A 27,107-nucleotide genomic window follows, 5' to 3' on the forward strand; every position below is an offset into this window, starting at 1 on the left:
GCCTATATCTTGAACAATATTTCTTTTTTGGTATGAAAGCCTAGTAGCCTCCAAGATTAATTCTTTGAATGCTTCCCATTTTGAATTTACTGTTGGGAACATCATCAGTTGGTTCCACCGTATAGAATTTAAATACTGTCTCAGACCACCGTAGTCACCTTTACGAAAGTAAAAAAAACTATTCCCTTTACCCTTGATGGTAGTTACCTCTTTGAGTAAATCCTACTTCAGCACACTGTGATCGCTGCCACCTAGTGGTTCATTTATCTGCAGATTCTTGATGCATGAAGAATCACTACTGATAATCAGATGAAAAGTATTACTCCCTCTAGTTGCCTCCAGAACGTGCTGCTGTAGAAAACAATCATCCAATAAATTCACAAAAGCCTTGCTAGTGTGTGAGTGACCAACCCACAAATTCCAATCAATATCCAGGAAATTAAAATCCCCCATTATATAATTTACTGGCCCACTCTATTTCTCTGCACAATTGCTCATTATACTCATCAGATTCATTAGGCCTATAACACACACCTTCTCTAATTTTCCCTTTCCCAGTGCTTATGTCACACCAAACCGACTCAACATTGCATTGTCCACCCATCAATTGGATGTACTTCCTTAGATTTTATGTTTCTTAACTAACAGCATAACCCCTCCTCCCTTCCTATCCTGTCTATCCTTTCTGTACACATTGTACTCTACTCATGGCGCATTATAGCCTTAGTTGCTAATGCGCCAATAAAATTCAAACCAATCAATCAATCACACATTGTACTCCCCAAATTCCAGTTCTGCACTGCTTATGTCTGTGTGACACCATGTCTCTGATATCCCAACAGATCTCCCCGGACGAAACTATCATCACTGATCGGGCACATAGGTTCTGGGACTGCAAGTGGCTCGAGAGTTTGCGGATTAATTCGACGGAGAACATTAATAGAGACAAAGGTTTGCAGATTCATCCCCTCTTTGAGGCTACGATCCTCAGAAGGGATGAACGATTTCATATGACATGCTCCCGAGCCGCTTCCGGTCCCAGTACACAGGAGAATAGAACACGTGGCGATGAAACACGTGATTTAGACTGTAAACCTGCTGGTACTTAAGATGCACCGCAGTACAAGGAAGCTACCGCTGAGGAAGAAGGCAGGAGCCTACGAAAGCTACGGTCGGTTTTATCGCTCTTAACCTGGTATTTTAATGTATTTTATTCGATGTATATATATATTTTATCCTTTTTAGTTGTAAAGTTATTTTAATTGTAAATATATAGTAGCAAACACACAGTTTTCAAAATTCCAGTTTCCGTGTTTTATTTTATTTTATAAGTGGTTGGTGAGAAACATTTAAAATCACAATATGAATTTACCCAACCCCAGAGGCCTGTTTGAAGATGAAGTATTGTCATCGACCGTAGTATTATTTCATTTTGGCATACTGTGCAGTGTTAATAAGGGGGACAAATTTCAAATAAGACAAGACAGCAAAAATGAAGAGCAATGCAACCACTCTTTGTAACATCAGCAAATCTGATTTAAATAAATAAAAAAAAAGCTTTATGTTTATGTTAGTTAGTGCAATGCTCTCTTCTGCCTGAAAAAACAAATGCAAGCACAGTAGTACTATATTGTATAGCTAAGTGTGTGGTTTGAAATGCCATATTTATGAATGTTTAGCATTTATTCATTGCAATTAATGTTCATATTTTCAATTTTGTTGATACTTGAAAAAAATAACTCATAAACCCTTGAACTTGTTAAGTGAAAACTCATAAAGTGGGAACTGCCTGTGTATACAGTAAATTCTCGTTAATACAAACTCATTTTATACAAAGTACTCGTTTATATGTAGCACATACCATTCCCCTGCAAAAGGATAGGCTTTTCTATGCAAATATATTCATTTATTACAAAATTCAGTTAATATGTATTACAAAGTTCTTTTTCACCCCATGAGAAATAAATATGGTCATTTTGTATGTTGAATACAAATCTTGGCAGAGCTGTCCGATTATTGCCTTTGACCACTCGGCTCCCTACTTCCCGAAGGAATGCACCGACTTACTAGAAATTAGTTTTGTGTAAACTAAAGCAGTTTATGGTAGTTGTTGTTGTTGTTATTTGGTTTTTAGGAGCATTAGCAACTAAGGCCATATTGCTCCGGGGATATGCGGTGGTCATTCCCTGACCTTTCCGCATTCTCCGTATTTGGTGGTCACGGGCTCGAACCCCAGTCTAATCAAGAAGCGTGTGCTACACACTGCTGCTCCTGCCCACCTGGCTATGGAGGCGCCAGTTTATGGTAGCTGCAACATCAAGTGCACTCTGAAAAACATCTTTCTGAAGGATGAAGGATGATTAACTTGTTAAATTAACAAAAGAATAAAAAGTTTTTCTAAGTTGTTTACATGCACTACCTTGCTCTCCACGGGAATAAGACCACTTGCAATTGTTACCCCAATTCAAAGAGTCTTTTTGCTACCGTATACAGCAACCTATATTTTGTGCCATTTTATCTGATGTCTTTTTTGAAACTTGTCTTTAAATTAATTTAAAATTTGTTTATATTAAATCTTATCTAGCAGTGTTATGGCAACAAAACTTAAACGGACGGAATTAAGCCTGGAAATTCAACTAAAAATTATACAAGAGACTGATAGGATGGAAAGAAGCAAAATGGACATTACAAAGGAATACAACATCGCTTTACCTACTTTATCTACAATACTGAAAAACCAAAAAAGACTAAGAAGTGCATGAGACTGGAGTAGCGATGAAAAATTTGTGGTACAAAACACGAGGAGCTTGAAACAAAACTTTTCATGTGTTACCAACAAATGTGTGCATCTAATTTGCCAATGTCAGGTCCAACTTTGCAAGAAAAGGTAACTTATCTAGCTCAGCAACATGAAATTAGCAACTTCAAATTCAGCAGTGTCTTGCTCCAAAGATATAAAGACAGGAATGACTTGGTTTTGCGAAACATTTGCGGTGAGTCTGGATTAGTCGTCAGAAAAGGCTACAGACTGGTTGTGTACTGTACGGACCATTCTTGAAAAATATGAGGCAAAGAATATTTTTAATCTTGATGAGACAGGTTTATTTTATAATTTACTGTCAAACAAAACATTTGCTGTTTGAGGAGAGTCTTGTCATGGTGGAAAATTTAGTAAACAAAGACTTCCTGTTCTGTTATGCTGCAATTCAGATGGCAGTACAAAACTGCACCCAATTGTGATTGGTAAGTTTTCCAAACCAAGATGTTTTAAAGCAGTTAACCAACTTCCCTATGATTATGAGGTCAATAGAAGTGTTTTGCTTACCTGCAAAATCAGTCTTGGTTATCAAACATGGACAGAAGAATGGCTTCAGAAAAAAGGAACATTTTGGTGATTCTAAATTGTTGTACAGCACATTCTGCCGAGACACTTAAGTTGACAAATATACAGCTATTGTTTTTACCCCACAATACCACCAGTTTAATGCAACCACTGGATCAAGGCATTATTTATAACCTCAAGAGAGTATACAGAGCCTGCCTGATAAGGTACTTGATCCACAACATAGAAGGAGGGAACAATTTTCAGCCAAATTGGAATGTCTTGGTTGCTATCAGTAATCTTGTTATTGCTTGGAACAGTATTGCATCAAGTGTAATAATCGACTGCTTCAGAAAGAGTGCTTTGGAGAGAATATCATCGAAAAACATCGTTCAGCAGACCAATGTGATAGCAACAGTAAGGAATTTTGAAGGAGCATATGGATTTTGTTGGCAAGTTTGAAGAGTTTGTGAAGGTGGGTTGTAATGAAGTTGCTACCACTGCAATGCCAACACCAGAAGAGCTGCTGAGCATCAAACAAAACGATGATATTTTTGTTACCAGCAAAAGTGAAGAAGCATACACACACTGTAATATAAAAAAGATGCCTAAAATGCATTGAACATAATAGAGAATGTGTTGGCTTGCAGTAATGTTGTGTAAACAACATTGGATTCTTTCTTTAAATTAGATTAATTTATTAAAAAGTTAATGGTTTGTATGTCTCCTCTTATATTAAGCTTGTAATTGTTTTTACTATGATACTAAAATATTGTATATATAAAAATATATACTGCACAATATTTTGATGTCCGTTAATTGCTTTTTTTTTTAGTTTATCTTACAAATAAAATAAAATCTTTAAAAAATATGTAATTACTATTACTGCATTATTTTGTTTTTATTTTATTAATTTAAATTAATTTATTTTTGATATTATTATTATTTATTATTATTCTTAGATATACAGTATGTACAAAAAAAAAAAAAAAAAAAAAAAGGGTAACATTTTGACACGTTTGGGGAACCTAGTTACTACAAACCTTGTTATTACAAAACATGAAAATTTAGGTCCCTTGAACTTTGTATTAACGAGATTTGTCTGTAGTACCTAAAGTGCATTCTACATTCAGACTTTCCATCACATGGGACAATATTGATTCTATATGTGTACATATATTCCTCTCTCTCTCTCTCTCTCTCTCTCTCTCTCTCTCTCATTTCAATTAAAGGATTTGTCTCATAGATTTAGGCTGTCATCCCAATTTTTATTATTATTTTTTCATATTGCTTTTCAATTTGATGTTAAAATTGCACTAAGTATATACTGGTTAGATTTTATGATTTTTAAATGTAAATTTTGACTGATCAGCTGTCCCTCCCCCCTCAGATGGAAAGTTTCGCTGTCCTTGGTTCAATTCAAAAATGCCACCTGTTCCACATAAAATAGCTGTGTGGAACAGGTGGCTGTTCGACAGCAGTTTGTGTGTCATTTTCTCTTGGTACAACCATTGTGCTTTTATATGTTATTTTTCTTTGGATAAAATTGATTTATGTTCATTTCAGAAGTATATTGATGATTTTAGACTAAACCAAGGACTAGGAATGACTTTTCTATCAGAAAAAACAAAAAACCCCCAAGTGATTAGAAAAAATATAAATTAAAAAAACCATCCTTGTGCTTTTTAATTGAAACTGTGTGTGTGTTTCAGGGACACACTATATACGTATCTTGTGTCCTTGAAATAAGTTCAGTAAATGGAAGAATGTGTTTTGTGGACCAAAACTATGAAAAAATTTTTTATTAACATAGTTGAAAATGTGTAGTTACGAGACTAGGGTCATTCAAAAACTTTATTTGCAACATCAGGACAGCAGAACTTTGTATCAAAAGTAGTAAGGCACAAATGTTTTTATAACAGAAGTCTCTTCAAAAAAATATATCCACAAAAATTTTCTAAAAATGTTTTACCAAGACAAAGGGCCCTACTGCCATTCCAATGAAAATAGGCAGTAATTCTTGTTAGTGTTTGCTACATTGTAGGCATGCAGGGAAGTAATCATAGAAGCTACTAAGTTTATTATACCAGCTAAGAGATATAATTTTGTGATTTAGACTTAATGGATGTCAGATTAACTGAGACGAGCAGAGAAAAAAAAATCGCATATGCACCCTATACGCACAAAAGATGTTTTTATATCTTTGACGACATCTACTAAATTTCAAAAAAAAAAAAAAAAAAATTCACTCCAAATGTTTGTCTACTTCTGCCTTGAGCTTATTTAAATTCCCGAACTACACAACAACAGTTGGATGTTTATTCCAACAATCAACCACCTGCTGGCTAAAGGCAAATTTCCGCACATCTATTCTACAACTGGCTTTCCTCAATTTGAATTTGTCCCCTCAGGTGAGTAATCCGAGCAAGAGGAAGAGTCCCATCAGCATTGAGCTTGCTCAAACCATTCAACGACTTATACATCTCAATCAGATCACCTTGCAGGTGCCTAGTCTCCAGACACCGCAATTTGTAGAACTTAAGCCTTTCTTGGTAATAGCAACTCTTTGTTCCATTCACCAATCTCATTGCCCTTCTCTGTACTCGTTCCAGCAGCTCCAACATCCTTCCTAAAATGAGGCCTTCAGACATTCTCCACTACACTGAGTGTAGCACCACCCAGTTGGTACGTTACTCTGGAGTTACTGCTACCCATATGCAGTACTTTACATTTGTCTATGTTAAACTTCAGTTGCCACCTCCCAGCCCATCTGCTCAACTTTTCTAGAACCTGTTGCAGTAGTGTACTATCATTACTGTCTTTAACAACCCTGCCAACCTTCATATTGTCTGCAAACTTAGACACTAACCCTATATATACCTTCATCAATATCATTGATAAATACACAAAACAACAATGGGAACAGCACCGAACCCTGGGGAACTCCGCTAATAACATTAGTCCACGTAGAACAGTATCAATTTATTACCACTCTTTGCCGTCTCCCACTCAACCAACCCTTTATCCATTGCAGTAGCTTGCCCTTAATGCCATTCTGCTCCAATTTGTACAGTAGTCTTCCATGTGCAACAGTATCCAAAGCTTTCTTAAAATCCAAGTATATTTAACCCCAGGGGCTTACATCTGCCTGAGCATGGGCTTGGCACACCAGGGTCTTAAGCTGGATATCATCATTCTTCTCTTTCTTGGTGATTCTTTTCTACTCTCTCTCTCTCTCTCTCTCTCTATGGATAAATCGGGAATTTCTTCTTCTTTTTTTTTGCTGGTGCAGCAAAAGCCTCAGTCTTCCTTGCATCATATAGCTGGATATCATCATTCTTCTCTTTCTTGGTGATTCCCTTCTACTTCTGACTCTCTCTCTCTCTGGATAAATCGGGACTTTTTTTTTTTTTTTTAGGTTTTTTTGTTGGTGCTGCAAAAGCCTCAGGCTTCCTTGCACCATATGGCTAATAATAACCAATAGTAACATCAAACATTACAACCACCCTTTGTACTTGGTAGCAGTACCCGTTACAGAGTGAAATCCCCCAACTAGGGAGAAATAATGAGTAATAATATCATATCAGAATTATTTTTTTCATCCAGTTTCCTTTGTGACCACATTGTAGTTCTTACTATTGTAGTAATTACTCATGTCAGCCTTTGATCCTCCTTTGTGAATTTGGGACACATTTGTACCTCTCTAGTCCATGGGGACCTCCCCTGAGTCCAAGGAAGCTTTCATAATTATGGGTTTGCTTCCTTCTTTCCTTTGCTGCTTCATTTAATATATATATATATATATATATATATATATATATACTGTATAGATCCCATCCACCCCAAGTGCCTTTCATATGTTCAATTTCAACAATTTCTCCTCCACTTTTCTCTCAGTTATTACAAAATCATTCAGCTCCCTGCTAGAGTTTGATAAGCTTCTGGCCTCCACTCCCTACAGGCTTCCTCATGTGAATGTAGGGTAAAAAAATATATGAAGGTCCTAAAGTCTCATAACTTTATTAGACAATTGGACAGACAACTTGAGTAGATGCAAATGTAGTGCAAATTACTCATTCAATTTGTCAGTTACCTCAGCAGGTTCATCAACAATCGAACTGTCAATGTCAAGTAGACCAATCTGATTCATCCCCTTCCTTTTAGAGTTTACATAAGTAAAGAAGTCTTTACTGTTTTTCTTTGTATTTTTTCTCGTTATCTGCCTTTGCTTGCCTAACATCCTTTGTGACTTGTTGTTATTTGGTTTTTAGGAGCATTAGTAACTAAGGCCATATTGCTCCAGGGATATGCGGTGGTCGTTCCCTGACCTTTCTGCATCTTCCATATTTGGTAGTCATGGGCTTGAACCCTGGTCTAATCAAGAAGCATGTGCTATGCACTGCAGCTTCTGCCCACCTGGCTACGGAGGTGCCAGACTATCTTATATCTACCATAGGCATCTGTGTCTCCTGATAATTTATATGCATCCCATGCATTTTTATTCTCTCTCTTGAGTCTCATTAGTTCATCTGATATCCATTTAGGCGTAAACTTTGAACAATATTTCTTAGTTGGGACAAAAGACTAGTAGCTTTCAAGATCAATGCCTTAAATACTTCCCATTTAGAATTTGCTTTTAGTAACATCATCAGTTGGTCCCACTGTATAGAATTTAAAAACTGTCTGTGACCACTGTAGTCACCTTTATGAAAGAAAAAACTCTTCTCTTTACCCCTGATAGTAGTTACATCTTTGAGTAGATCCCATATCAGTACACAGTGATCACTGCCACATAGTGGTTCCTTTATCTGCAGATTCTTAATGTATGAATAAGCCCTGCTAATAATCAGTATTACTCCCTCTGGTTGCCTCAGGCGCCTCTGTAGCCAGGTGGGAAGGAGCAGCAGTGCGCAGCACACGCTTCTTGATTAGACCGGAGTTCGAGCCCGTCACCACCAAATACGGAGGATGCGGAAAGGTCAAGGAATGACCACCGCATATCCCGGAGCAATATGGCCTTAGTTGCTAATGCTCCTAAAAACCAACAAAACAACAACATCTGGTTGCCTCTTTGAACATACATGATGGTGTAGAAAATAATCATCCAATAAATCCACAAAAGTGTTGCAAGTTGCAGTCTCTATCTGCTAAGTTAAAATTCCCCATTATAAGATAATCAGATTTACTGGCCCACTCTGTCTCTGTACATTTGTTCGTTGTACTCATCAGAGTCATTAGGCCTATAACACACTCCTACTCCAACTTGGTTTTCCCAGTATGTGACTGTATGCATGGTGCAGTGGAAATGAATTCCAACTTATGGTGACTGCTCTCACATGCTAGTGCTCATGGTCAACTTGCAATCTCTGCAAGCATGAAGTCTGTGTTTTGTTGTTGGATGGGTAAGATAATAGGGGTAGTCAATTAGTCATTCACATCGTTACTTTCAACTCCAGTTTCCTTAAAACATGTCGCTAGCATAAAGAACTTTTGAGATTAAGTTCTACTGTGTTACTTTCTGCAGAGAAAAATTTGAATAGTTCTAATTTGTTAATGAAGCATTTATAACATTTTGTTCTTATTTTGCTAACTAGAAAACACACCCTCCAATTTACTGCAGTTAAATAAGTGGAACACTTGTATTTAAGTACAGAACACTTTGTTTATAATTTTAACTTTTCATGTAGGTCATTTTTACTTACTTAATCCCGATGATTTTCAAAATGGATGGCCTTTTTTACATCAAAAAAAGGTAAGTACATATTTTTTATAAATCATAAAGATTTTAATAACACCATTCATAAATTCTTTAAATGTTTTAAACCATGATTGTTCTTATCTCTTTGAAACGTGATGCTCATTTTCTCAATGTATAAACTGAAATAAAAAATATTTAGATCTATAATAATATCAATAAGTTCTATAGCATATATCAGTTCCGAGCATGGTAGCCTTATGGTGCTGAACCTTAAGCAATCTAGTCTATTCTTCTCATAAGGATATATTTTAAGTTCACATTTATTCCACATTAATCCCATAATTTTTTGTGCTGCTGAGATTTAGTCAGGACCATTTTCATCTAACAGGGAAACTCTCCTTTCATGTTGGATTTAAATTCTGAATTAGGCCCACCTCAGTAATATTAAGAAAGGACTTTCATTTGATTGAACAAATTTGAATTTTGAATTTTCATTTGGTTGAACAAAAATCAGTATTGAACTGATACCTACTTTATTTATATGTCAGTACAGCTACCTCAAAGTATTTGAAAAGGTGTGAGGGTTTCATATTCCACTGGTAAGGGAGACAATGTACCTGCTTTCATGGCTTTTCAAAAAAAATGTCATGCCAGCAGATACATTGGTGGTGTACTATTCACCATTAGGTTTTGTGCAATATCATGTGCTATTTTAAAAATATAAGGGATACTGTAATAAAAAAAAAAGTAATTTTTTTATTTTTAATTGCAACAAAATTAATTTTATTTTAAATTTATTTTTAATTGCAACAGAACACAAACAGTGACAGCCATATTTGTTGGTTCACAAAGTATTGTGTTTGTTGCACACCACACATTGAAAGGATTAAAGCAGTGTGATGCAAAGGAGATTGTTTATTCTTCATTTATTCTAACCGCTACTAACATGGTGGTTGACAGATGCTACTTTTTAAAATTTTTCTGTTTTTTTTTCTTAAATTTGTAAATCAAATTAAATCCACCCATGTATGTTTGCCCACCAGTATTATCTAATTGGCTGTACAGTATTTGCTGCTTTCATTTTGATATATTGTGAATTACAAAACATTTTTTTTTTTTTTTTCCCTATTACAAATGCCAGGTAAGCAAAAGCAGCTATGTTTATTTTGGGTAATTCCTGTTCCCACATGGTATCTATGAGATGCCAGCAACAGGTGTTTTGCCATAATGCTGATTTCATCAGATAAACTTGGACATCTGACAAAAATATAAATGTTCATGTTTGATTTGCCAGACTCCATGTGAGTATCTGGGGATCAATGATCTGAAAAAAATATGACAAAAACTTTATTATTAGTTCCTTTTGTTTATTTTTGTTCCATAAATTTTTAATTGGGTTTAGTAAATGATAATTAATAGATCATTTTCAATTCAGTCAAAAAAACTAAAAATTAATATTTTATAATTTAACAAAAAAATGGGATCACACAAATGCCACGTTAGTGTCCTTGATAAAGTTGAGGATGTGAGGGACAGAAAGTTATTATTTTAAATTTTTAATAAATTGTTTTTATTAAATTTGGTTGTGTCAAAAAAAAAAAAGTTAATGTGAGTGGGTACATTGTACAGATGCAGTATACCAGAAGTGAGAGAAATGATTTTTTTATGGCCATACATTCTTGAATCTTAACAGAATCAAATAATAAATAATCTTTATAAATAAATAAATAAGTAATCTTCATTCCCATCACAGGAAGTTACCAAGGGTTAATTAAAATTCAAAACTGTAATGGAAGAATGCTAAAATTCATGTGGTTATGCTCTATTTTTGTTTTTAGTTTTAGTATTAGTAGTGGCAATAATGCAGGAAAGCATGCTTATACAGAATCAGCCAAAAAAAAAAAAAAAAAAAAGGTAAAAACACACTTCCCATATCACCTGCCTCTCTCCTCTAAAACACCAGATAGAAGTTTGTTCCAAAAATCAACTACCACCTGACTGAAGGCAAATTTTCACACAATCATGCAACCAACTGTCATCAGTTTGAATATATGCCCCCATCATATAGTTGGAGCAAGAGGAAGGATTCCATCAGCAGTAAGCTTACTCAATCCATTCAGAGCTTTAAACACCTCAGTTAGATCTCCTCTCAGGCACCTAATCTTCAGGCTCTGCAATTTTCAGAACTGAGAGCACCCTTTTGTCCCCCCTCACTAATCCTGTTGCTCTTCCCTTCACCCATTCTAACAGATCCACATCCTTCCTAAAATAGACATGTATGCAATACTCAAAACATAGCCTAACCATTGCCTTATACAATTAGATAATGACTTTCTTATCCTTGCTAGAAAAATTCCTGTATATTATCAACAGAATCTCCACAAGCTGTCTTTGCAGCCTGTCTGCACTTCTCAGAGAACTTTATATCTGAGTGCACAATTGCCTCCCCCAGGTCTTTTTCATTCTCCCCTACCAGTTATGATTTGTTAGTTTTGTCTAGTTCTTAATACATCTGGGAAGTAAAACTTGTCCATTCATGCACCTTGAGCAAAAAGAAAGAAAAAAAAAGTGATTATCATGATGGACCTGTATTATTTCATGTTACTGGTGTGCCACATGCAGGTAGCTCCGCTTAGCACATCTCCACGCAGTGTCAATTCCAGCCAGTATGGTTTATATTAAAACACAATGAAAAGGATATTTTTTTATGCAAAAATATCTGACAGAAAGCTGTACACAAGTAGCACTAAGTGAGGCACTAAATCCAACAAGCTAGATTATACATTTATGCATAGATTCACCATCACCACCTTTTGCTCTGTCAAGTTTCTGTGCTGGTAGATTGTCTGTTGCAATGCTGCCTTAAAAATTATTGATCACTTTAATGATGAAATTCATTTGATTAACTTGTAGTACTGATTAAGTCATCAAATGCAAACATTGTGTGGGATAGTGATGTCATTCAGATATCATTGATGCTGAATGTGAATATGGGAAGTACAATGTATACAGGAAGGATAGACAGGACAGGAGGGGTGGATGGGTTATGCTCTTAGTTAAGAAGCATATTAAATCTGAAGCAGAGCAACGTCAATATGGTTGACTAGTGTGCAATGTTAAGTTAGTTTAGTGTGATATTAGCATTAACATTAATAGAGGCATATGATGCAAGAAAGCAAGCTTATATAGCAATAGCCATAAAAAAAAAAAAAACCTTCCCATTTCACTCATCCATTCACTCCAAATGTTTGTCTAGTTCGTTCTGCCTTGAACTTATTTAAGTTGTTGACCTTCACTACGACAGATGAAAGTTTATTCCCACAATCAATCACCCACTGGCTAAAGGCAAATTTCTGCATATCTATTCTATAACTGTCTTTTCTCAATTTGAATTTATGTCCCCTCATGTGAGTAATGCAAGAGGAAGAATCCCAACAGCATTGAGCTTGCTCAAACCATTCAAGGGCTTATATATCTCAGTCAGATCACCTTGCAGGTGCCTAGTCTCCAGACACTGCAATTTGCAGAATTGAGCCTTTCTTGGTAACAGCAACCCTTTGTTCCACTCACAAATGTCATTGCCTTTCTCTGTACTTGTTCCAGTAGCTCTACATCCTTCCTAAAATGAGGACTCCAGACTTGTATACAGTAGTCAAGCTGTGGCCTGACCATTGCCTTATACAAGGGGATGGGTGCCTCCGTGGGCAGGAGCAGCAGTGCATAGCACACACTTCTTGATTAGACTGGGGTTCGAGCCCTTGACCACCAAATACGGAGGATGCGGAAAGGTCAGGGAATGACCACCGCATATCCCCGGAGCAATATGGCCTCAGTTGCTAATGCTAAAAAAAAAACCAAATAACAATGACAAAAAATACAAGGGGATAATCACCTCCTTATCCCTGCTGGAAAAATTCCTGTATATCATTGACAAGACACCATGAACTACTCTTGCAGCCTGTCTGCACTGCTCAGAAAACTTCATATCTAACTGCACAATTACCTCCAGATCTTTTTCATTCTCTACCACCCTGAGTGTATACCACACAATTGATACATTACTTTGGGGTTACTGCTACACATATGCAGTACTTTACATTTGTCAATGTTAAACTTCAGCTGCCACTTCGCAGCCCATCTGGTCAACCTTTCTAGATCCTGTTGCAGTGTCATGCTCTCATTAGTGTCATTAACAGTAATGCCAACATTTGTATCGTCTGCAAACTTGGACATTAAGCCTGATATACCTTCATCAATATCATTGATAAATACAGAAAACAACAATGAGCCCAACACGGATCCATGTGGTACACCGTACTCCACTAATAACATTAGTTCAAGAGGAGCAGTGTTCATTGATTACCCCTCTCTCTGTCTTCTCCCACTCAGCCATCCCTTTATCCATAGTAGCAACTTGCCTTTAATCCCATACTGCTCCAACTTGTACAGTAGTTTTCCATTTGCAATAGTATCAAAAGCTTTCCTGAAATCCAAGTATATGACATCAAAATTTTTCTTTTGCATCCAGTTCCTTTGTGACCTCATTGTTAGTATCCAATCAAATTGGTCAGACAAGACTTCCCCTTAACAAACCCATGCTGTGTCTGAACTATAACTGCAGTCTTGTCTAGATGAGCCTGTAGTGCTCCTTTAACCAGTGCCTTCATTAATTTCCCCGGAACAGAAGTTAAACTACCAAGTCTATAATTACTTGTGACATCCTTTGATCCTGCTTTGTGAATTGGGGTCACATAAGCACTGGGAAAGCAAAAATGAGAGTAGGAGTGGGTTATAGGACAAATGACTGTGATAGATGTACCAAACAGCTATACTGAGAAATAGTGGGTCAGTAAATCAGAATGTCTTATAGTGGAGGATTTTAACCTTCCAGATTTTGACTGGAATATGTGGATTGGCCACTCATATGCTAGCAAGATTTTTTAAGATTTCTTCAATGACGTTTCTACGGCAGTATGTTAGAGAGGCAACAAGAGAAAGCAGTACTCTTGATCTGGTTATCAGCAGTGATTTTACATGCATTAAGAATCTGCAAGCAAAGGAATCATTGAATGGCAGCATTCACAGCATACTAGTGTGGAATTGAATTAAAGACAACCACTATCAAGGGTAAAGGGATGGGTTTTTGTTTTCGTAAAGGTGACTACAGTGGTCTCAGACAGTTTTTAAATTATATACAGTGGGATCAACTGATGATGTTACCAACTGTGAATTCTAAATGGGATGCCTTGAGGGACTTAATCTTGGAGGCTACTAGGCTTTTCATACCAACCAAGAAATACTATACAAGGTTCAGGCCTGAATGGATGTCAGATGATTTAATGAGGCTCATGGAAGAGAAGGAAAATGTATGGGATGCATATAAATTATCCGACGACACAGAAGCCTATGGCAGATATAAGCTAGTCTGTAATCAATTCACAAAGGAGGTTAGGCAAACAATGGCAGATTATGAGAAATTAATTTCTACAGCAGCATGTTAGAGAGGCAACAAGAGAAGCAGTACTCTTGATATGATTATCAGTTGTTAGACCGAGAGTTTCAGGATCTCTCAATAATCAGGCGGAATCTATTCTCTGATAAATAGCTAATGCAGTTTCTTGGGATATTTTAAACTTTATTAAAAACAACGCCTCTTTAAAACTCTTCGGTCTACCCAAAATAAACCATTCAATTGTTGCAAATTATACCTCGGGAATCTGTGGGATAAGATCATAAAACTATATTCATTCGAAACCTATGTTGTAATACAATAAGAGAGCAGAAACTTATTTTCAAATTAGAGTTAGTGTACAGACCAATAATGCTTTTCCCCATCGCCCTAGTTCAACAAAGCCAGAACATCTCCTCTTTCACGCCCACGATGGTACTAGAAGGGGATTTATTGCTACAGCGTGGGAGGGGGAACGTTCAGTTGTCCTTGCGAAATGGACATTCCACGATGATTCTATCACTGTGACGTAGAGCGAGATAATGTTAGTATATAAGAGATGGGAGGCACCAAGAAGGGAGAAGGAGACACCTTTTAGTTTTTCCAACAGAGAGACTGGCAGGAGAGTGGAACGTCTTGCCGTCGAGAGTTCAGGGTCCAAACGATGTGAAGGGAAGGTTCTGCAGTCGTGTTTCGCTCCAGCCGAAAAGAACGGCCGAGAAGAAATCAAGACAAAAAGGAAGCATGGCTCAGAAGACCACACCCTAGTTTCTACCGGAGGAGAGGGGGTCCCACCGGCTGTCCTGAAGCAAGAGACTTAACTGGTAAGCCCTTATGTCATTTGTGCGAATGTAAGCTTAGAACATGACACAAACAGATACCATTTCAATGCTTCCTTCCTAAATATTTAACCTTTGTGAATTTGATAATAAAATGGGAATTTCTCCCAGAGTAGTTGGTACACAGAATCGTATAGCAAAGTGCTGGGGGGATAAGAACCAAAAGGGGATGAACCTGTTCACATTAGAACGCAGGTAAGACGGCCTAAAGGTGATGAGCACATCAAAAGTACTTTGCCCAAGGTTCTCCTGTTCCAACCGTTCTTGTTCTATGTTGAAGTGTTTTGTGAATTGAATTGTTGTAGCTTGTAAATCTAGAACCAAATAATAAGTCTATTGAAGGAATAGTTCCAGTGATACCAGAATCCAGTGTGTTGTAAGCAAATACCAGATCCTTGTTCTGAACAGAAACCTAGAAGCTTATATACACACATAATTTTAACTTCTACACAAACCCACTAGATGGAATGTAAATCTGTATGCATGTTTTCTTTTGTGATAATAAATATTGTTATGTGTTACACAATGTCTCATTCTCTCTGCCGGTAATCAAATACACCAGTTCAAACCAGTTCGAACCCAGGAGGGGTCATGGCAGGGGATCGAGTTTGACATCCTGTGTTCACTCGATCTTTTAAACACAACGCGAATTCGATGCTGCAGCGATTGGGTGCTAGAAAAGCATTTAATAGCCGAGAGCACGGATTTTGTCCTAGCCCGACGATCATCTCATTTAGAACAATTATCATAGGAAAAGTGATACGGCCATAAGTCGAGGGGAATAAACACAGAAAGAGAGAAAGACAGGAAGAAAGAGAGAGCCCCTGACACAGTAGCAATTCTTCTTCATGCATGTAAAAGATTCAGGGTGTCAGTGTGATGATATGGGATTTACTTAAAGACATAACTACTTTTGTATGGTGACTACAATGGTCACGCAGTTTTTAAATTCTATTCAGTGAGCCATATGAAGATGTTACCAACAGCAAATGCTACATGGGAAGCATTCAGGAAAGTAATTGGAGAAGCTACGAGACTTTCCATACCAACTAAGGGCCCCGAGTGCCAAGCGATAGTGTCCAAGCGATTTTCCTAAGTGATATATAGTGCTCTTTCTAAGTGATTTCGTTATATTTTCTTTCCAGTGCTTTTCTCATCCTTATTTCTTTATAAGTGGTTCTGTACTTAACAGATCCTAAGTAAGAACCCAGAAAGGAAAATTACCTTTCTTTTCCTAGTATATTTATTAATTTTCGCACTAACAAACTAACCTCTCCAACCGCTTGGCCACTAGGTGGCACCGCTCCTGCCTCCACGTGGTGGGGCTGGAAGTCTGGGAGAAGAAATCCACTCTCCCAGGGCTAAAAGGAGCAACGATGGACAAAAATAAACAGTCCTCGTGTGGATCTTATGATTCAGAGCTAGACAAACATAATCCAGATCATGACGACACAAATGTATCCCATGCTAAGAGACAAAAAAAAGAAGGAATGGTTAAGACCACACCACTCTTTCTAATACTACACTCCTCCACAGACCAACCATTGAGTAAGCTGTCCCCATTTTTGATACAGAAATGTCTTGAAAATGTGGCTGGCCCTCCAAAAATGGTTCGGCGATTAAGATCCGGAGATTTATTGATCGAAATGACCGAACATAGACATGCTGAGAGGCTATTGAAAATATCTACTTTCGGTGGAATTCCCACGAAGGTTACCCCACATGCCACCTTAAACTCCTCTAAAGGGGTAATATCAGAGTGGGATCTATTAAACGTATCAGAGGATGAACTTGTGCATGAACTAAGAGATCAAAACGTGGTACAAGCCAAAAGAATTGTTATTAAAAGAGATGGAGAACCTGCTCCCACACGGACGGTGATCCTAACATTCAAAACACCAAATCTACCTACTTCTATTAAAGCTGGTTATTTTAGATGCCAAGTAAGACCATACATTCCAAATCCAGTCCGGTGCTTTAAGTGCCAAAAATTTGGTCATTCCCAAGCTGTCTGCAGAAGTGTAGCCACTTGTGCTAACTGCGGATCAAAAGAGCATACACACACAAACTGTAACACTGAAGTGCAAATTTGTCCTAACTGCCATGGTAACCACTCTGCCTTCTCTAAGGAATGCCCTCAATGGAAAAGAGAAAAGAATATTCAAAAATATAAGATTGAGCAGAAAGTATCCTATCAAGAAGCTAAAAAACACTTTGCAGTACCTGCTAAGTCACCTACATATGCTTCAGTTACCCAACGGCTACGCTCAGTAGAAACTCAGACAGACTGTTCAGTCCCTCCAAATATCTCAATATCTGGTTGGGCTAAATCACTCCTCTCCTCATCAAAGGAAAAACCTATTCCTAAATATGCTACTCGAGAAGCAAATACTCCTGTAACAATACCTCCAGATAAGAAGCCTAATGAACAACCAAATGAACGAGCCAAGACTCCTGAAAGAAGCAACACTACTAAATTTATATCCGATACCATGGATATTGATGAAAAGACAGATGAAGATGATTCAATTCTTGAGATTCATCCAGAGGATGACATTGACACGGGTAGGCCAGTCTTCCCAAAAAAAAGAAAAAGCAAAAGTAGACAAGCGCAAACAAAAAAATCCGCCGTAAGAAACCAAACCCTCCTTTTAAAACCAAACAATGCACACAGTGATTCAATGGAATTGTCGCGGATTTCGTGCTAATTTAGATGACCTCTATGATCTCCTAAGTGAATATAAGCCCGTCGCAGCATACATACAAGAAACAAACCTGATGAATGCAGTATCTATAACAGTTAAATGCTTCACCATGTATAGAAAAGATAGAAACTGCTCTAATGCAGCACACGGAGGAGTAGCGCTGTTAGTAAACTCTTCAATTCCCTCCAGACCTGTTCCCTTGCAAACACCGTTGGAGGCAATTGCAGCCCGTATCACCATTGGCATAACATTAGTCTCATTATATCTGTCACCAAACCACACTTACACCCTTGCTGATTTAGATGACCTAGTAGGACAAATACCCGCTCCTTTCTGTATTCTGGGTGACTGGAATGGCCATAACCCTCTATGGGGTTCTCAACAACTTGACTGCAGAGGGAAAATAATTGAGAAAGTCTTGGATAAACACGATCTAACTATTTTAAACACAGGTGATCACACATATGTTCATGTACCATCCGGCTCAAGCTCTGCCATTGACCTAACAGTATGTTCTCCAACAATATTTCCTCTCATAGACTGGACAGTTACTGACAACCCTCTTGGTAGTGATCACTTTCCGATCATCTGTAATTTCTGTACAAGTTCTCCTCCGATCAACAGAATTAGAACAATTTGGAAATTTGACAAGGCCAACTGGGCTAAATATCAAGAAATAGCTCATTTAGATTCCACTATCTATCCCGAAATCATCATTTAAAATCCGACTCCATCCAAAAATGTGGTGGAACGAAGCATGTAGCATTGCTAAAAGAGAAATAAATAAATCCTGGAATCAGTTTAGAAAACATCCAACTACAGCCAACCTCCTACAGTTTAAAAGAGCAAGGGCTAAGGCTCGTTATATAAGACGAATGAGTAAAAAAGAAGCATGGGCACGCTATGCTGCCACAATAAACAGATTCACAGATACTGCTACAGTCTGGAAAAAAATCAAACGTATCAATGGCAAATACCCACTTGCTACTTCCCCGATTCTATTTCTGAAAGGAAAGGAAATTTCTGAACCTGAAGAACTTGCTAATGCATTTGGCTCGTCTTTTGAATCACTCTCAGCTGTTTCCGCCTATGAACCAGCCTTTCAGATGCTAAAACGCAATACAGAAAAGTATAAACTGAATTTTAATACCGCTCTCCAACATTCATACAATCTGCTGTTGACCATGACTGAATTGCTTAATGCGCTCACAAAAGTGAAAAACAGTGCTCCAGGTCCTGATGGAATTTATTACTCAATGATTTCCCATTTAAGTGAAAGATCATTAAGTGGTCTCTTACTACTCTATAATAGAATTTTCTTAGAGGAATATTACCCCACTAGCTGGTGCCATTCTTATGTGCTAACCTTCCCGAAACCAGGAAAAGACCACACAGATCCAACAAACTATCGACCTATCTCCTTAACAAGTTGCTTGGGAAAAACGATGGAAAAAATACTTAACACCCGACTAACGTGGTATTTGGAGACTCAAAACATTCTGAGTCCAAGCCAGTATGGTTTTCGGAGAAGTAGATCGACGCTCGATCTCATTATCAAAGCAGAAGCAAATATTCGGAACGCCTTTCTAAGAAATGAATACTTTATTATGATATGCATTGACATAGAGAAAGCATTTGATACAACTTGGCGTTATGGGATTCTTCGGGACTTACATAAATCTGGTCTTCGGGGTCATCTCCTGAAATTCATTCAGAACTTCCTATCTAACAGATCCTTCCAAGTCCTCTACCATTCGTCACTTTCTGGCACATATGTTCAAGAAGAGGGAGTTCCCCAGGGCTCAGTGCTGAGTGCAACACTTTTTGCCATCAGGATCGATTCTATAACTAACACAGTTGATGCATACCTGTATGCTGATGAACTTGTCATCTCATGTCATTCTCAAAATATGCGACTTATTGAGACAACTACAAGTCACCATTAATAGAATAGTCTCTTGGGCCAAAAACAATGGCTACAGAATTTCTAAACCGAAAACAACTGCAGTAGTACACTTCTGTCGTAAACGTACATTGCATCCTGATCCAAACCTTCAGTTAGACTCCCATTGTATTACATTTCAACCAAGCACTCGTTTTCTTGGTATAATACTTGATAAAAAATTAAACTTCCTTGAACATATAAAATATATTCGTACCAGCTGTCTTAAGAAACTAAATATTCTCAGAGTAATCTCCTCTATGTCATGGGGTGCAGATCGGTACATGTTGCTACATTTATACCGCTCATTAATTAGATCCTGCTTAGACTATGCATCTCCTGCATACGCCTCAGCCAGGCCAAGTGTACTGAAATGGCTTGATCCCATTCATCATAGTGCACTTCGAATAGCACTGGGTGCCTTTTGTACATCTCCCATTTTAAGTCTATATACGGAAGCCAATGAACCGCCGCTAGACCTTCGGCGACAAATTCTTCTCCTAAATTATTCTGCAAAAATCAGCAGCTTTCCACATCACCTGATATGGCAATATCTCTTCACACCAAAATGGGAAAACCTCTATCGTACTAAATCACATCTCAACAAACCATCTGGCATTAGGCTTCAAGCTCTAAACACTAGCTGGGGACTCAGCATGAATAACATAATGCAGGATACTAGCATGCAAATCCAGCCATGGCAAATACCCACGATAGATATTGAAAAATACTATCAGAAATGGAGAAAGAATAATCTTCCAGATATTAACATCAGACAATTACATCTGGCCCACTCAATTCAGTTTAGCAGTTACGTGCAGCTGTATACAGATGGATCCAAGACTGCCAGTAAAGTTGGTACAGCTGTAGTCCTGCCGGATGCTAACATCGCCAAACAGCTCCCTTCAGAATGTAGTAATTATACTGCTGAGTTGTATGGTATTTTACTAGCCCTGGAGAAAATAAAAGAAGCCTCATATACTCAATCCATAATATATACCGATTCATTAAGTGCCGTGAATTGTATGCAATGTAAACGCCGCAACAGTCATCCTCTGGTACAACAAATCTGGACTCAGTTAATGGCAATTCATGCACGTGGTCACCGCATAATTTTTTGTTGGATTCCTGGACACTCTGGAATCCCAGGAAATGAACAGGCAGATTTAGCTGCCAAAAATGCTTCAAATCCTATTTCTTCCAATTTCAGGACACCTTATGTTGACTTTAATCCATTATACAGCAGACCTCTAAAGAACAGTGGAAACATATATGGGAAAAAGAAACAAATAATAAACTTTTTGAAATAAAGAAAGAACCCAAACAGTGGCGATCCAGTCTAAGGGAAAGTAGAAAAGAAGAAACTGTACTAGCGCGACTGCGCATTGGTTACACATACCTCACTCACAGTTATTTATTAAGAAAGGAAAATGCCCCACAATGCAGTAACTGTTCATGTCCACTCACTGTAAAGCATATCGTTATTGAATGCCCACTATATTTAAGAGAACGAAAAACTGCTTTCTCCTTACTTTTCAAAAATTGCAATCATTTAACATTACGTAATGTTCTAGAAGATCGTCAAGATATCGATGACATTTTTGTTTTCCTAAAATTGATTGATAAATATCACCTTGTTTAAATTTTTATCAGAATCAGCATCAACAACAAAGATATACTAGTCAGAAATCAGTGCATTATAGCCACAGTTGCTGATGCACCAACAAACCTAACAACAACATACCAACTAAGAAATACAATTCCAGGCTTTCATCTAAAAGGAAGTCAGATGAATTGATGAAACTTATCCCAGAGAATAAAAGTGCAAGGGATGCATATAAATTATCAGGTGACACAGATGCCTATGGTAGATATAAATTAGTCTGTAATCAATTCACAAAGGAGCTAAGACAGATTATGAGAAGTCTCTGGCAAAGAATGCCAAGAAAAGCAACAAAGACCTCTGTACTTTTATTAACACTACAAGAAGGAGTTGAATCATATTGGTCCACTTGACGTCAAAGGTTTAACTGTTTTCAATTCTGCTCAGGTTGCTGACAAACTGAATAGTTATTTTTTGCATCTACATTCATGCATGAGGTATTCTTAAAAGAGAGAAATGCCAGAAGTTCATCAAAATATAACAGTGAGCTAAATGATTTTGTTTAATATACACGTAAGTTAGTTATAAACCAGTTATACAAATATATTAACAAAAATCAGTAGCTTTCGGGACGCATGTCCCTTTGTCAACTGACAAATTAAATACAAAATTAAATACAATACAACGAGCTGAGTGAGGCACGTTAATCATGCGTCATTGTTGTTGCGCGGCCGTGTGCTGCTTTCTACGCCACTGATCATCCAGCAATAAAATGGTTGTCTCCAGGATGGGATGTAGACGTATGCCTTTCTGGCGATTTAATGCCTTTGGATTGTTTACTAAAGGCATTAAATCGCCAGAAAGGCATACGTCTACATCCCATCCTGGAGACAACCATTTTATTGCTGGATGATCAGTGGCGTAGAAAGCAGCACACGTCCGCGCAACAACAATGACGCATGATTAACGTGCCTCACTCAGCTCGTTGTATTGTATTTAATTTTGTATTTAATTTGTCAGTTGACAAAGGGACACGCGTCCCGAAAGCTACTGATTTTTGTTAATATATTTGTATAACTGGTTTATAACTAACTTACGTGTATATTAAACTATGGACCCCAGTACTCCAGGCCCATTTGTTACTAAATGATTTTGTGATTCCTGAGAGGGAAGTAGAAGAGAAATTGCAAGTTAACATAAAAAAGGTGCCTGGGGTGAATGGGATCTATCAAATTATATTAAGGGAGAAAGCAAAAATAGTAAGCAAAACCTTAGCCATAATTATGAGGGCATCTTTCTATTTAGGGGAGCATTGTATTAATGTGCAAATCTATTCCCAATTCACAAAGGGGGAATAGAAAGATGACATGAGTAATTACTGACCTTTTACCTTAACTTTTGTTCCAAGGAAAATAATGGAGTCTCTGGTTAAAGAAGTAATGCAGGACCATCTAGCCATGAATACAGTTGTACTGTATTCACAGCATGGATTTGTTTAGGGGCAATCTTGTCTGACCAATATGATTGGGATACTAATGCATAACAAAGGAACTGGATGCAAAAAATAAATTTGATATCATATACTGTACTTGGATTTCAGAGATCCTTTTGTTTTGAGCAGTGTTGCGTTAAGGGAAAGTTGCTGCTCTGAATAAAGGGATAGTTGAGTGGAAAAAGACAGTATTATTAATGGACACTGACTATACATATGAGGAGGGGTAAATTCAAATTGAGGAAGCATGGTTGCAAGACAGTTGTGTCGAGGTGTGCTTACAGCCAGCAAGTTGTTGATTGTTGGAACAAACTTTCAACTTTCATCTATAGTTGTGGAAGCAGGTAGTTTGAATAAATTTAGGACGAACTAGACAAATTATTGGAGGACATGGACAGGTTATGTTGGAGTGTTTTTTTTTGTTTTTTCTTTGCTAGTGTTTTATAAACTTGCTTTTTTGCCAATACTACTGATAATAATACTAATAAAACTGTGGTGGATGTCATCATTAATCCCAGTTGTGGAACCCGCACACAGCATGATGAAATATGGTAGGCTTCTAATGTGCCAAATGTACATTGGCCTACTTCCTCAGAGTCTGAGGGCTGATGTTCCTCCCCTCCTTTTAACGTTTACAATCTGCCTTGGTTTGTTGTAGTGCATGTGTAATATATTGCAGTTCTGAGAATATACTATGTTATATTGTACTGCTTGTCTTCTAAGTTGATAAAAGAGAACATCGCTCCAAAACCTAATTATTGTATATTTAGTTTTTGTTCTTATTGCTTTCATTACTTTTATCATTTATATGTGTATGTATATTATTACAATTCTTAATAAGCTCCCTTACACTGTATTTTATTTTTATGTATTTTTAATAAACTTTTATTTTATACTTTTTTTTTTTGTTGGTAGTGACAAGATTTTTTTCAGTATGCATAATCCTGCAGCAAAAGACTTTTTTCTAGTAATGAGAGTAGGAGCTTGTTATAGGCCTATGACAAGCTCCTACTCTCATTTATTATACTCATCATTGATGAGTATAATAAACAACCATACAGAGAAATAGATTTAGCCAGTAAATCAGAATGCCTTATAATGGGGGATTTTACTATCCAGATATTGACTGGAACTTGTTGGTTGTTACATCAGACACACATTAGCAAGACCTGTAGATTTCTTGGATGACAGTTTCTGCAGCAGCATGTGAGAATGGTAACAACAGAAAGCAGTACTCTTGATCTGATTATCAGCAGTGATTCTGCATGCATTAATAATCTGCCAATAAAAGACCCAAAGGGTGGTAGTGATAAGTGTCTCATGTCAGATTTACTTAAATAAGAAAGGTAACAACAGAAAGCAGTACTCTTGATCTGATTATCAGCAGTGATTCTTCATGCATTAATAATCTGCCAATAAAAGACCCAAAGGGTAGTAGTGATAAGTGTTCTCATGTCAGATTTACTTAAATACATAACTACTGTCAAGGGAGAAGGGCTTTTGCTTTCATAAAGATGTCTACAGTGGTCTCAGACAGTTTTACATTCTGTGCAGCATTTACTAAATGGGAAGCATTCAGGGAAGTAATCGTAGAAGCTACTAGTATTTTTTTCATACTAATAAAAAATACTATTAAAGGCCTTAAACCTAAATGCTGTCATATGAAATAATTAGACTCATGTCAGAGAAAAGAAAATGCATGGGAAGAAAAGAAATTATCAGGTAATATAGGATCCTATGGTAGATATAAACTAGCTAGAAATCAAATCATGAAGTAGCTTAGCCAAGCTAAGGCAGATTATGAGAAGTGTTTTGCAAAGAAAAACATCAAAGACTTTTTTACTTATGTAAGCTTTAGAAGGAAGGGGACGAATCGTATTGGTACACTTCATATCAGTGGTTTAAATGTTGATGATCCTGCTTAAGTTGCCAGCAAACGGAAGGTATTTTTGCATCTACATTCAAACATGAGGAATTATTTAGGGAAGTAGATGCAAGAAGTTTATAAAATTCTAATAGGGAGCTAAATGATTTTGTTATAACTGAGAGGAGAGGAAAGTAAAAGAAAAATTATTGAAGCTAAACAAAAAAGGCACTTGGGTGGATCTATCCATTTGTATTAAGGGAAACAAAGGAGGCAAGCAAACCCTTAGCTATAATTATGAGAGCATCTTTGGATTCAGGGAGGAGCTCCCTGGTGCCTGGAAATGTGCAAATGTATTCCCAGTTCACAAACAGGGATCAAAGGATAGCACAAATAATTACAGATCTGCTAGCTTAACTTCTGTTCCAGGTTAAATAATGGAGTTACTGGTTAAACAAGTAATGCAGGACCATGTAGGGAGGAGTGCAGTTATAGTGCACTTATAGCATTGATTTGTCGATTTGTTCAGAGGCAATCTTGTCTGACCGATTTTATGATATGACACAGTAACAATGGAACTGGATGCAAACAATAATTTTTTTTATCACATACTTAGGTTTCAGGAAAACTACTGCTGCACATTATTGTTATTTCATTATATTGTTTTCTCTTTCTTATCCTTAAGGGTTTTCCCATCCTGTGTTGGATACTAGTGCCAGTTGCGTGGGGTGGTTGTTGTTGTTATTATTATTATTATTAGTGGCTTACGATACAAGAAAGCAAGCTTATAAAGAGAGAGTAAAAAAAAAAAAAAAAAAAAAACTTCCAACGTCATCTCTCCATTCCCTTTAATAATTTGTATAGTTATTCCTTGAATTTATTCATACTATCCACTTCTAAAACACGAGATGGAAGTTTGTTCCAGCAATCAAGCATAAGCTGGCTGAAGGCAAATTTCTCCCTCTTTGTGTAGTTTGAGCAAGAGAAAGGGTGCCATCAGTGAGCTTTCCACAATCTATTCACAGCCTTAAACACCCAAACTCAGATCACCTCACAGGTGTCTATTCACCATCTGCTGCACTTTGAAAAACTGAAGCCTTTCTTGGTAAGACAACTCTTTCGTTCACTTCACCAATCTCATTGCTCTTCTCTGCACCCATTCCAGCCTATCAAATGCTTTTCTGAAATCCTAGTATATGATAACAAAATTATTTTTTACACCTTACAAATTATTTTTGTTACTGCATCACAGTATCCGGTCAGACGAGATTGTGTCTTAACAAATCGATGCTGTGACTGCTGTATAATTGCATTCCTGTCTAGATAGTCCTGCATTATTTTTTTAACCGGAGACTCCGTTATATTCTCTTGTACAGAAGGTATGCTAACAAATGTATAATTATTCATGTCACCTTTTTATCCTCCCTTTTTTAATTGGGGATACATTCCTACATCTCTAGTTTGTAGGGGACTCCTCCCCATCCAAAGATGCTCTCATAATTATTATGGCTAAAGGTTTACTTTAACCTTAATATAATTGTATAGATGCCATCCTCCTCGGGTGTTCTTTTTTATGTTCATGGTTCAACAATTTCCCTTCCCCTTTCCTCTCAGTTAATCATAGAATAATTTAGTTCCCTGTTAGATTTTGATGAACCTTTGGCATTCTCCTCCCTAAAGAATTTGTCATGCACGAATATAGATGCAAAATACCTATTCTGCTTGTCAGCAACCTGAGGAGGATCATCAACAGTTTACCTATCAATATCAAGTGAACCAGTGATTCATTCTTTTCCTTCTAGTGTTTACATATGTTAAGGATTTTGATTTGAATTAGGACTTTGCTGTGTTTCTTTGCATCATTTTCCAAAGATTTCTCATAATTCTCCTTGGCTTTCCTAACCTCCTTTGTGACTTGAATGCAGATTAGTTTATATCTATCCTAGGCTTCTGTGTCACCTGACAATTTTTATGCATCCCATGCATTTTCTTCTCTGATATCTCATCACTTCATCCATTTAGGTGTAAGATTGGAACAGTATTTCTTCTTTGGTATGAAACGCCTAGTAGCTTCTATGATTATTTCTCTGAATGTTTCTCATTTAGAATTTGCTGTTGATAACATCATCAGTTCGTTCCACTGCATGGAATTTAAAAACTGTCTGGGACAACTGTAGTCACCCTTACAAAAGA

The 27,107-nt window shown here is 37.2% G+C and overlaps 1 protein-coding gene across 1 annotated transcript in view; it reads left to right on the plus strand.

The window, feature by feature from the left end:
- Positions 1 to 27,107, plus strand: part of rasp (protein-cysteine N-palmitoyltransferase Rasp) — a 372,659-nt gene that overhangs the window by 64,536 nt on the left and 281,016 nt on the right. The window contains exon 3 of the mRNA XM_090380322.1: positions 9,010 to 9,074. Within this exon, the coding sequence (XP_090236448.1) occupies positions 9,010 to 9,074 (65 nt within the window). The remainder of the gene's footprint in view (positions 1 to 9,009; positions 9,075 to 27,107) is intronic.

Source organism: Mastigoproctus giganteus, chromosome 8 (assembly GCF_048544385.1).
Source record: "Mastigoproctus giganteus isolate SK-2022 chromosome 8, ASM4854438v1, whole genome shotgun sequence".
Taxonomy (NCBI): Eukaryota; Metazoa; Arthropoda; class Arachnida; order Uropygi; family Thelyphonidae; genus Mastigoproctus; species Mastigoproctus giganteus.